The sequence below is a fragment of the Clytia hemisphaerica genome, unplaced genomic scaffold (genome assembly GCF_902728285.1).
Source record: "Clytia hemisphaerica strain Z4C2 unplaced genomic scaffold, Clytia hemisphaerica genome assembly, whole genome shotgun sequence".
NCBI classification, from domain to species: Eukaryota; Metazoa; Cnidaria; class Hydrozoa; order Leptothecata; family Clytiidae; genus Clytia; species Clytia hemisphaerica.
In genome coordinates, this window is record NW_027104338.1 from 1,793,066 (window position 1) to 1,806,470 (window position 13,405).

The window sequence follows — 13,405 nt, forward strand, 5'->3', positions numbered from 1 at the left end:
TAAGTTCTTAGTCAGCCCAGGTGACTCTTCAAATCGGTTCGACGATTTTTTTCCCACTGCTCGTTAATACTTTAAGTTTTAATTCCGATTTCGGATTATTATCGGGAAACAGGATTTCGGAATTACTTTGCGCGCGAAAATATTTTTTCTTAGTAAGATAAAATAGGACGAGAAAAACACATAACATAAAAAGACGCGTATAATTAATAAGAAAAAAAGAAAAAAGATTCTTTTTTGCGTCATATTCAATAGTTAATTAAAGATACTTTTGCATTGTAAATAAAGAAAGAGAACTAATTATAGAGAAAGTGAGTATTAAAGAAATTACTTTTCTTTGAATAATGTTAAGTTGTATACTACTTGTAGAAATTTTTCTATTTGGGTCTTTTATTTTATTGTCATGACAAGACACCCCTCGAGTGTTTTTTATAATCTGATACATGTTTTTTTTATAAGCAAGTGTATGCCCCTTGGTCAGGCTCGTGTATGCTTAAGTTCTCAAAGTATCCAGGCATAGTTTATGCTTATTATATGCTTAAGAATTATGCTTATGATTCACCCCGAGCCAAGTTTTTTAATGAAATTTCAGAAATTTTATAAAAAATTTGCTCAGATTTTGGGAGCAGTGGAATGTAGCTAGCCGTGGAATGTCTTATTTTTTACATGACCTCTACCAAACCAGTTAAAAATGAAACAAAAACAAATAAAAAATACCTCTTGAAAAATATTTTAGGCTGACATATATGCTCATGTTATGCTTAGGAATTCTGCAAATCTGAGCCTTCATATGCTTATAAGCGTTATTCTTATAAAATATAAAAAAAAACATGTATCTCTGATATAAACTAGACAGGTTCGAGCTGTGAGTCCAATTTTGGACTCACATTTTTAACAGTTGAACAAGCGTAGGACTCACTCACTGAATAAAAATGAGTAAACGACTGGACCACAAAAAATCGCGCTTTTTTCTGAGGCAGTTTGAAAAGAGAAACTAAAACAAGCTTTCATTGGCTAATTCATCAACTGTCATTTTGAGGAGCGAGATTCAAATTCAATACGGCAATGCTATTAATTTGTTTCGCCGACTTCTGCTTTGGACGGATCCTACTATGCACCACTACTTTTTCGTCTGAACGTTTCAAGCAAAAAGATACGCTCTTTTAAGCTTTTCAGATTTTAACAAAGCTAGATCTCTTATTTGTACTTCTAAGCCTTATGGGCTGACTTTCCAGCGCAGCTGGTTTATTCGCCTTTAAATGTTCTCAAGACTCTTTTACCAAAAAAACAAGTGTAATTTATCAGCCTTGACTTTCATCAATCCATATAACAGGTGGCACAAACTGTAGAAATTCTTTTCGAACGATTGAACACAATGAATATCACGTGCATAGACAGGTTTGTGGTCTCCAACGTTTTTCTTAATATATCCTTATCGGAGTTTTTTATTTTTCTTAAAAAGTGATGCATTGTGGGATTGTTTCGGGAGTATTACAATAGAAATCTCTTAGGAATTTCTCGTGTGAATTCTATTGTAATACTCTCGAAACAATTCCACAATGTATCGCTTTTTTAGAAAACTCAAAAACTCCGATAAGGTCTATTAGTTTAGTCCGTCAATTTTACTAATGTTTTTTTTTGAAGAAAAAAATATGTTAGAAGGTACATCACCAATTCCCAATGGAAAGAAGATTTATTTAATTATCTTACAATCACAACAAACCCACATGAGTCGGTAACGATTATTCAAATGATATTGATAGTCAGTAGATTTGTTGATAGTTAATATTGATATTCATATTCTAGGACTGGCTAGCCGATTTGGATATCTCTCTTTGACTTCAGAAGAAGCAGAGGTTCGAACTGGAAAAACCTGCTTTTTTGGCGCTGACGCCTTAGACCAGTCGCCAGTCGGACCTTGCTCCTTTATTTGAAAGCCTTTTAATTGGAGTCCTCTTCTTTTTTTCAGATTTATAGATTGGTTTTCGTATCATTTGAGTAATTTCTCTTATAAATGGTCGTGGGATGACTGGTAAGGGCTGTGTTTGTTTGTTTGTTTGTTTGCTTTTATTTTGTGTATGGACTTGTTGGTGGAACTGTTCTGTGATAAATTACGCTAAATTGAAAAGTAGAGTAGAGTCTCCGTAACTCTAATAAGTTTTATGGTCCCTTCATCTACAATTTTCCACCTTTCAATTCAGGATACCATATGTTGACCATAGTCCCGATGATAACAAAGTTCGATTCATTTCTGAAGTTCTTGGAAAATGTCAGAGGTATAATTTTTTTTACTGAGAGTAACTTATAAATATCACGATGTCATGTTGAATAATCTTTAAAACACTCCCAGCAGATTCCAGTATCAAAATAACGATGAGAAAAACTTTTGCATTTTGCATCAGTGACCCGTGTGTTATTTGCTTTAAATGCTTTAAATGCTGGAGTTTTTCATGATGATTAGGAAAATGTTTTACTTTTGTTCCTCACTCCGTGACCTTTCATTACCCTTATGCTGATTGCTCGTTTACATACTTGATTTTCTTAAAATATTAAGATAAACTTACTTTATAAGAAGGTTTAGTACACGTTTAGTTTATTTTTTAAGAAACACACTTTTAAGAAACATGAGGCTGAGAATGCCTAAAAACTAAGAAACATCTAAGAAACATCTAAGAAACATGCTGAGGCTGACAATGAGAAAATAACATTTTTTAATTCACTTTTTTTTAAGAACCTTCCAATCAAATGTTTTTTTTCTATGCATGAATAATAGGCTGATTATGTCAAAAAGTTTACAAACATTTAAGAAGCATTTAAGGCTCAAAAGGCCGATTTCTTAAGAAACATTGAGACTGCTTGGTAAAACTAGTTTCTTAAAAAAACAAACGTGTATTCTGTTAAAAGTAGAGTCCGTCTATTCGGGTATTTCTTTAATTAAATTTAAATTTGAAATTATTTATTCAGATCTACCTATCAAGATAAACTGGTCAGTACACTTCCGTCAGAAATGCAATCTTTACTTCCAGAGGCTACCCAAGGTTTCTTCAGGTTCGAAGCAGCTGAAAACGGTACGTATTTATTTAGTTTTCAACTATATTATTTATATCATCATTGAAACACTTGCGTGCTTATCGACCTCAGTTTGATAGCGAACTACTAAACTGAGGAACATCTTGACATACTTTTGGATTTCAATCACGCAGTATAATCTTTGCTTAGTGGATAAGAACTGTAAAGTACTGAATTGAAGATTAGCTGATATCTATTGTTAAATATATTTCAATCATAATAAAGGGCTTCTTTTACTTTGCATTTATCTCCATTTCTAACTTCCACAACGTGTTTAATCAAATGATTAAACTAATCAGTCCTCTTTTTCGAAGGCACTTTGTGGCGTAATAAGGGACGGCGTAAGGGATCGAAATTAAATTAGGACTGGACTAAAAAAGGAAAAAGATTAAGGTTTGGCGTAAAAGGGGCCGACAAGGTAATTGAAAATTTAACCGTAATTTTTTTGGAATTTTAGAGGAAAGTGGTCATGCAGTTGTGCGTAAATTGATTGATGGCATCAAGACAAAAAAAGATACGCACGATTTGCTTGGAGTATTATACGAAATACCTGCTTCGGATAAATCCTTCTATGCGACAGACGAAGCTATTGGTAAGTAATATTTTTTTGATAAAATCCGTATAATTATCAAGAAAAGTTATCTTTCAATTATATGGCTCTGACATCATCGATTCGTCTAACCTTGATATTCCGTATATTATAAAAATTGCTTTTGAAGAGCATCGTTTCCTACAAATACAACTTGGATCAGCCCCTAGCCTTTACCAAATTTCCTTTGTGAAAGCGATAACACAAAGTTAAAAACATTTTCAAAATCAAGATTTTCTATGGGTGGTTTGATACATGGTAGAATCCTTCTAAATATTCTATTCCAGGCGATTTCTAAAACAGGCTAGGCAAAACCGAAAAGGTCCATCTAGAGTAAAGTGGTCCTCTTGCAATATTCACTAAGTGTTTCCCAGTCTCGGCTAGGTCCAGAATGGAATTTCCCTTATAACTTCAATCAAATATGAAAAATCGTGGTGAGTGATTTTGTCCGGTAAAATTAAATAACCTGATTGAAGTCTTTGCCAATTTATAAAGAACTGCATTCATTTCGATCGTTTGTAACAACAGTACTTTAATTGTATTTATTTAGGTCCGGCAATCGATAATAACATTGCAGCTTTGAGAATCGAATGTTTTGTGTTGACCATCCTGAGAGCTGGATTGAAATCCATCAGTCACACATACAGTGCTTTGACCAAGTATGTATCTTTTTTTCTCTAATGAAATCTCGATCATTAAATAGTTATTAATTTGTGACATAGAATGCCCCCCCCCCTGAGCTTATGGGGGGGGCTAAACCATTTTTGCTTGATTGGGGGCTGTATTTTTCCAAAAATAGGGGGGGGCTGATTGTTGTGTAATAGAACTGGGGGTAGAGCTGATAGGTTGAAGATATTTTGAATTATGTTAAAAATCTATGCTGTGGGGAAGGTTTTATCCCTCTTGAAAAAAAATTATTGAGAATTCGCATACGAAATTCCTTTGATATTTTGCTTTGTGAAGGTGTGGGCTATGTTTATTAGCCCCCCCTGAAAAATACTGGGCGGTGGACCCCTCTGCGCACTATGATTGTGATTTTTTGAATCGTAGTATTTGTGTTAGTAACGGTTTTAAATTATTTGTGTCAATTTCACCATCAAATCAAAACCTTTCAACCATATTATTTATATAAACTAATATGAGAGCGACTAGAGTATATCATGCACTGCTCAAGTGATAAAGTAGCCTTTCACTAAAAAGTTGCATTGGGCTTTTCCAGAAAAAGATTTACCCTCACTGTTGAGGATATTGATTTTTCGAAGTATCGAACCCCCTGGATATCCACTCTTAAAAATATGCTCAACCCCCTGGATATCCTCTCTTATAAAGATGCTTACCCCCGGATATCGTATTTTTTACGTATTTTTTACTTGAAAAGACACTTTACCCCCTGGATATCTGCTCCCTTATAGATATTTAACCCCTGGATATTCACTTTTGAACAAAAATCGTTAACCCCTTGGATATCCGATATCTTCAAACAGGGGGGGGGGTACGGACTATTTCTGGAAAAGCCCATTTTGAGAAATGTTTTGTCAAAATGACATTTGTGAATAAATTTATCAAGAGCTTTAGGTGAACAATTGAGCGCTCTTTTCCATTGTTTAAAATCATGTTTTAAGCCATCATCATTTTGTTTAAAATTGTTTTTTTTTTCTTCAGATTTCACTCGTTATTTACAGAAGTCATCACCACCCGATCTGAACAAATGCATTGTCTCAGAGCTGTACGCGAATTTTGGGGACGAAATCCACTGGTATAAACTAAAAGCTGTTTCTATTCTTTTTTCCCCGCCAATACACCTTTTCGACCGTAGCCACCAGTTGCCGCGCAGGCATTTTTTTGTCCGCTTTATCCCACTAAAACCGTCCCAGTCCTTTTTTTCGCACCCTATAGACAATAGAAAAATGTGTCAAAAAAGGATTGAATCGAATTTAGGGGGATAATCAAATAATTAAGTGGCACGCGAATACGGTCCAAAAGGTGTATACTATATATCCTCTAATTCTAAAATACGTTTAGTCTGACAAATCCACTAATGATATTTTAGTTAAGAAAAATATTTTTAATATAATATAAATGGTTTCCAGAGTTACGAAAAATATTACTAGATGGTTTCCAGCAACTTTAACCTGCTTAGCGCTAACAGTAGAATTGAGGTAGCCATTTGCTTCGAGCTTATAGACCAATTTTGTGTGACGTCATTTTCACCCACGATCAGCCATTTACCTAAGAAATGATAGGAAGAATTATATGCAGGATGATTAAGTAACACCTTGATAGTTGAAAATATACAGAATTTTTCCCGTTTGGACCTGCACACAGTTTTTAGTTTGTTTTTGTTTCGTGTGCGAAAATTATGTCAGTACATCCAGCGCCTAACTGAATTTTGCCGAATCAATCTATAAAGTTTGTTCTGGAACGGTCGAAAGCAGCTCTAGAATGAACTTTCCTGGTTTTTCAGATGATGCTTATTGTCATCGACAAAATGGTGAAATTGCAATACATTCAATGTAGTACTGTCGTCAATTGGATCTTTGCCAAAGAAATGGAAAGCGATTTCATGAAGTAAATATTTTGTTGTCATCTTTGTCTTAGAGCTCATATTAAATCAGGTTCTGACCCATATCATATTTAGTGTTTTTAAGTTTTCAAGATTTTAGGTGCAGCGTTCTTTAAAGGGCCGTGCTTATTAGTAGCGGTGCTTATTAGCGCTAGACCCGTGACCTTTATTAGTACAGTTAGGGGTGCCCTCCAAAAAGCAGGGATTTGACCATAAAATTTTCCACAACTTCGACGGAAAGTTTCTCCTTTGGATTTCCAACGGGTAGCAGGTAAAACTAAAAAAAAAGGATTGCAAGCTCTCAGCAGTGGTTGTAGAAAAGAGATATTTTCCGATCTTATTTTGATAGGTTTTCCACATGGGAACTGTTACATAACACACTAAAGAAAATGATGAAACACAAAGCTAAAGTAAAGGAAGATTTAGAGGACGCTCACGAAAAGTTGGATGTTCTTATTGATAAAGCTAAGAAAGAGGTTTGTACTTTTGTAGGTTTGTAATATCTCTTAAAATGAGAAAAATAGGTAAGATACTAATCCTCCTTAGCGTTTTTTGTAAAACTGTTAAGGCTCTTTAGGTCAGAGTGACTTGTTTTATCCATTCAAAATTTCGAATCCTATTTTAATCGGCCATTTTCCTAAAATTTAGAATTTTTTTTCCCAAACTGAGAATAATTATAGTTTTTTTTAATTGGAAATCTCTGGACTTAATATAATACTAGACGGTACCCGGCGTCGCACGCCGGTTAAGCTGTAGCTGAACGCACTTAAAGTCCTTTGCATGTTGAAGCTGGCTTAAAAAAGCGATCAAATAAAAAAAATAAATCTCTACAACGTTTAACTCTAACCTTCCCTGGGTGTCTTATCTTTTAACCATATTTGGATCGTGTACTGTCCCCCCGTGACATATTATTTTGTTTAAGTTAAAAGTCATCAGAAAGAGCATCGTTTACTGGAGACTGTTCATCTAACGTTTCCAGATCATCTAAAAAGAACGACAAATAACTATTAAAAAGCGACAAAAAGAACGACAAATTTTTAAAGAACGACAAATTTCATATTTCGCCGTCCACAACCCCGACCGAAAGTAACTGTACCACCCCTAGAGATTCATTCGTCTTTGATTGTCACGGGAATTAACTGCATATCCTACAAAAGCAATTTTGTGGTGTATTTACGAATGAGCCAGACGGACAATTACCTTCATTTGATAAAAGAACAGATACGATGATCGATATCCCTGAAATTTCTCTAGAAACAATAACAAGACAGATCAAGCAGCTTGACCCCAGCAAATCATTTGGACCAGATGAGATTCATCCGTTGATGCTGAAGGAACTAGTTGACTTCGTTGCAGAACCGCTGAAGATAATCATGAACAAAACATTAGAAGAGAGCGTATTACCTGAGGACTGGAAGATGGCGCATGTCACGCCAATCTACAAGAACAAGGGTGCTCACAACCTAGCCATAAACTACCGTCCAGTCAGTTTAACATCTATAGTATGCAAAATGATGGAGTCAGTGTTACGAAAAGCAATCATGGATCATCTTGTGGAAGAAAATCTTTTATCTGAAAAACAGTACGGTTTTATTGGTAAGCGATCAACAGTCACTCAACTTCTTTACTACATTGACCAATGTTGTGAAACGATGGCAGAAGGCAAAGTTGTCGATTGCATCTATTTTGATTTTGCAAAAGCGTTTGACACCGTCCCTCACAGGAGGTTAAAGAAAAAACTGGAATGTTACGGAGTAGGTGGAAGTCTACTAAACTGGATAACATCGTTTTTGTCAGATCGCAAGCAGCTGGTCAAAGTCAACTCTGCCAAATCAACAACTAACCCTGTTGTAAGTGGGATTCCTCAAGGAAGTGTACTTGGACCTCTGCTATTTGTCATTTACATCAATGATTTGCCAGAAAAAGTAGTTTCGGATGCATTTCTCTTTGCTGATGACACGAAAATAGTGAAGACTATAGATTCGGTTGAAGACTCTATCGCTGTACAAAGAGATATCGATGAAATGGAAAAATGGTCTCAGGATTGGTTACTCACGTTCCATCCTGATAAATGTCATGTCTTAACAATAGGTAAATTCGCCAACATCAAGCATGCACACAGATACCAGCTTGGGGGTAATGAACTTGAACATGTTTTTGAAGAAAAAGACCTCGGCATCTTGATCGATTCGGAACTAACTTTCGAGGAGCATATATCCAAACAGGTCAACAAAGCAAATTCAATCCTTGGAGTCATCAAAAGAAGTTTTAACGACTTGAGTCCTTCGGCATTTTGTACTCTGTACACCACCTTTGTCAGACCTCACTTGGAATATGCACAATCAGTATGGCAGCCAAAATTACGTCGTAGTATAAATTTGATTGAAGGTGTTCAAAGACGAGCGACAAGACTGATTCCTCAATATCGTAATCTCCACTACGAAGAACGTTTTAAAAGACTCAAACTTCCATCTCTTGAGTTCAGAAGGCTTTTCAGTGATATGGTGCAAATATATAAGCATATTCATTTTTACGACCCACAGACAACTCGGAACAAGTTTGTTAAAAAATCCCGTCCAACCAGATTCCATCATCATGAATTTGTTCCAAACTTTGCTGATGATGGTTTTCGTGGGGCTCAGACGAAATCTTTCTACTATAGATCGATCCCAACATGGAATGCACTGCCGCGATTTGTCATCGAATCGACCTCAATCAAATCGTTTAAAGAAAGCCTTAACAAAGCGTGGGAAAAACACCAACTAAGATACTTGACATATTAATATTGTAATTAGAAATCGGTTCGTAGAGGTCCACCTCGGGCCTGTGAGCTTGTATACATCATAATAATAATAATAATAATAATGTGGTTGAAAAGAACGGCAAATTTACGTATGCGTATTAGTCTCTATTTGGGTGAGCTGGAAACATTACATGAACTAACTCACTGTACCAGTGTCGTTTGAAACGACTCTGCAGGTAGTTATTTTTCTCTCGCTTCGCTCGCGTTAAATATGCTGTCCAGTTTAAATGACAAAGTGGGAAGGTCAAAAAGAATAGTGCAACTATTTGTTTTTATCAGATCGAGAAAAAAAAAGACAATTCTAAGTTGCTTTTTTAAACCCTTGTCATAACTTTTCGAATTTAAACATAAAAAATGACGTACACACTTTTTAACAATAACGACGACTCGAATATTTTTATAAGAAGAAAGAAGTGAACTAATTTTTTCTTATGCTTTATATCGCCCTTTGAATGTTGTTGTCCACAAACTTTTTGATTTTTATGTCTTGATTTACTTTTGAAATATTATTTTTTATGAAATGAAATTGTTTTGTTTTGAAATGAATTCGGATGTCATTAATAAATACGATCGTTAAATACATTCGAAAACATTCAAAACAAAAGAAGAGAGAAAAAGGCAAGTCTGGGCAGAAATTAAAATTACTAAATGTAGATGGGCCTTAAATTTCAAAACAAGGGCTGAATAAAGTCTAAACCAAGCTCTATCCGATCTTTTGCAAATAGCGCGAATCCAATAGAACAATTTGTGGAGCAAGAGACTAAAAGTCATAATTTTAAAACACAAACAAAGCGAAAACAAAAGTGGTGACACACAGACGCACAAAGCACCGCTATTAATATATAGATGAATTTTTGGAAGAATTTCTGTATGCGACGTTGAGACGGTTTCGGACGGTTTCGAAAGAAAACTATCAAACGCAAATTCATATTCTTACGAACATTTTCTGCTTTATGTTACGATTGACACTTGGCGGTGTTCGTCTTTTTCTAAGTGTATTTTTAGAACCAGAAGATAGGGACATATCTTTTCGTTCCCATAGGAACAACGTCATGAAGAATCCGACGAAGAAGAAAATGACGAATCAAAATACGACATGACGCAAGCTGAAATCGAGCGACGTCAAGAAGAAATCGAAGAGTTGACAGAGAAAGTCGAAACTGCCAAGAAAGATCAAAAAGAACTTTTCCTTATTGTCTTTCAGGTACCCATAGAGTTTTCATTTTTAAAACTAGATTTTTTTAACTTTGCCTCGATTAGCTTGTCAACGATGCCTTGTAAAAAAATTTTCTCCAATGTTTCATTCTCCTTTGACCTAGAAAATACGGTTTTTACAAGGCTGTTTAAGATTTTTGCTTGTGGTATAAACTTTCAAAAGTCCTGAGTAAAACTTCCACAATTTATAGCCTTATTATTTTCTAAATCCTTTTTGGACCTACCCGGAGGTCATTTAATTTGACCGTTGTCCGTTCGTCTGTTACAAGCTTTTCTCGGGATTGGCTCATTAATTTTTTTAATTTTTTGCACAGTGATGCAAAGTGGTGATTCCCAAAAAGTGACGGAGCCCAATTTTCGAAAAAAAAATGTTTTGGGCAAATTTGGGCCAAAAAGTGCCTAAAAATGGGGTTTTTAGACTTTGTGTAAAATTGCTTCATTAGTTTTTTCTGATTTTATGCATAAAGATAAAGCGCAAGGTTCTCTAAAAAGTGGCTGAAGCAGTTTTTTTCGGAAAATTTTTTTTGGCCGTAAAAATCAGATTTTCCTATTTGGGGAAATTCCCCTATGTCATTTTTAGGGAAAAAGAGCATTTCTGGCGATTGGATCGATATTTTATTCTGTTTTTTATTTCTGTCCGATTTTCAAAAAATAATTTTTTGGGGCAAATTTGGGCCAAAATGTGGCTAAAAATGGGGTTTTCTGGACTTTGTGTCGTAAAAATCGGTTTTTCTTATTTGGGGACAAAGATAAAAGGCAAGGTTCTATAAAACGTAACTCAAGCCGTTCTTCGGAAAATTCTTTTTGGCCGTTTGGGGAAATTCCCTTTTGTCATATTTAGGGAAAATGAGCATTTCTCGAGATTAGATTGGTATTTTTTTCTTATTTTTTGCATAGTGGTATAAAATGGTAGTATTTAATTTCTGATGGAGCCCGATTTTCGAAAAAATAATTTTTTGAGCAAAAAAGTGCCTAACATGGGTTTTTTGGACTTTTTAGACTAATTTGAGCTGTGATACTCACGATAATCTATTCAAGCTGCTCACTACACTTTCTTATTCTCCTGCTATTCGTCCTATTTTTATCTGATTTTGATCACCAGGTAGGTCCATTCAGCATGTTGCTTATTTAATTTTAAATCTCTATAAAATGGACTCTTCACGGTTCTTACAACTTTTAATATCCCGCCTTTGAAAAAAGTTTTGCTCAGGATCATGAAGGGTTATCTACACGCCAAAAATTTCAAACATTCTGATTATTCATTTAACTGACTGGTGCATTCAACTGTGGGCTTTTCATTATATTTTCTAACTCTCTTTTTTCTCTCCAGCGCTTCACAATGATCATCTCAGAACATATCGCAGAATGTGAGAAAGAAGGAGTAAAGGTTGCTAATCTATGGTATCGATATACGCTGCAAAGATTACAAGAGATATTCCTTTTGGTATGAACATTTTTCTTCTTTTTTTAATTTTTTAGTTTTAGAGTTAATACTACCTTATCGGGGAAAAAATGTGACGAAAGTGACGAAAATTTTGAGGGGGTGACGAAATTTTTCCCCCGATATTTTATCATCCGACCAAAACTTTTACGTGATTCTTTTATCCCCGACCAAAACTTTTACCCGATTTTTTAAACCCCAACTAACATTAAAATCTAATTTTTTTACACCTTTATTAACCGAAAATAGTACTTTAAACGTCGAATTACAAGATCTTTTTTCGAGCTAGTGAAGAAATGTCGGAGTTTTATTTAGTCGGGGAAAAATTTCGTCACCTAGAGGTATTTTCGTCACTTTCCCCCGACCAAAATTTCCAATTCGTCACTTTTCCCCGACGAAATTTACAATTTAGTCACTTCCACTCAACTAAAATTGTCCAAATGAGATGGACATTTTTTCCCCGATAAGGTATTCTTAAAAGTCGCTGAAGGGATGTCATATTAGTGTTGTGGGTGAATCAAGAAGCTGAAGAACAATTAGACGAACAAAGGTTAAATTCGAGCATAATAATATCGATAGAGAAAAGAGCTGGCCGGTGAATTACACCCCTGTATCACGGACCCGCTGGGAACCCAGCCCCACTGGATAATCGGGCAAAGATTTCGTCCCCGGTAGGAAATTACCCTGGAATCTAGCCCAGCTGCGAAATTGACTTATACTTCATCCCCACTCGAAATTAAATGTTTAATAATTGCACTCCAAAACCATCCCCACTTGATTTTTTAACCTTTGAACGACCATAGAATTTCTATCCCCATTGGGATTTTAATAGGAATTTTTATCGCTACTAAGGAAAAAAAATTCCACCGGGGCTGTGAGACAGGGGTGTCTAATTGCTACATTGAAATAGAATAAAACAATGCATTTCTCGAAACCTGCAAATTGTATGCAAACTGATGATTTGATATATCTCGTACGTACATTTGGGCTCTTCCAGAAAACAAAGCCTCTGTCCAGACAGAGGTATTCAAAAATACATTCTGATCATAGCCTAAGAGGTGAATTTGCAAATGGGATGGAATATCGAAATATCCAGGGATATTTTTTTTTTTTAATATTTGATTTTTATTCATTTTTCGGACTGTTTCTCAACAATACAGTTTCTTCATTTTTAGTATCATAACGAAATCGATCAATACGCTGACAAGATTGAAAAGTTGATCTTCACTCCAGATATCGCTCCTCACATCTTAGAAGTTTTCAAACGATACAAATCACTACGATCTTGAAAGTTGAAGACATTTTCATTTTAGCGTGTAGTTGCTGAGATCTTGTGTGATTTAACGGCTTAAAAGCTGTCTAGGAAATGTAACTAGGAAATTGTATTCCAGGAAGATTCTATATGGTGCTTTAAAAGAATTTCAAATACAGGATCATAAGGAAACTGGAACAACACCCGCTCCATTTAGAAAGCTTTATCATGATAATAATTAGGTCAAATGGAATTTCTAGGATTTCTCATGTTGTTTTTATTTTTTTTATTAACATTATATGAAACATTTTTAGTTTTAGCTATACTAAGAAAACTTTTTATTTAATTTGATACATATCTTTCAGTCTACTTTTTTGCGGTATTACGGTATTTTTGACAATTCGTCAGTAATGTGTTCCCTCTTTTTATGGTTGAATTATGGGCTGTTCTTTCGGTTCTGTTGTTCTTTTCTTGCA

General features: G+C 35.1%; 1 protein-coding gene across 1 annotated transcript in view; it reads left to right on the forward strand.

Moving 5' to 3' along the window:
* Positions 1-13,280, forward strand: part of LOC136817935 (nuclear cap-binding protein subunit 1-B-like) — a 29,245-nt gene extending 15,965 nt beyond the window's left edge. Inside the window, exons 16-27 of the mRNA XM_067074277.1 lie at positions 1,331-1,395; positions 1,967-2,029; positions 2,199-2,273; positions 2,962-3,065; positions 3,524-3,658; positions 4,206-4,314; positions 5,318-5,411; positions 6,120-6,223; positions 6,568-6,694; positions 10,064-10,225; positions 11,567-11,680; positions 12,853-13,280. Coding sequence (XP_066930378.1) covers positions 1,331-1,395; positions 1,967-2,029; positions 2,199-2,273; positions 2,962-3,065; positions 3,524-3,658; positions 4,206-4,314; positions 5,318-5,411; positions 6,120-6,223; positions 6,568-6,694; positions 10,064-10,225; positions 11,567-11,680; positions 12,853-12,966 — 1,266 coding nt within the window. The 3' untranslated portion in view covers positions 12,967-13,280. The remainder of the gene's footprint in view (positions 1-1,330; positions 1,396-1,966; positions 2,030-2,198; positions 2,274-2,961; positions 3,066-3,523; positions 3,659-4,205; positions 4,315-5,317; positions 5,412-6,119; positions 6,224-6,567; positions 6,695-10,063; positions 10,226-11,566; positions 11,681-12,852) is intronic.
* The last annotated feature ends 125 nt before the right edge of the window (positions 13,281-13,405 follow it).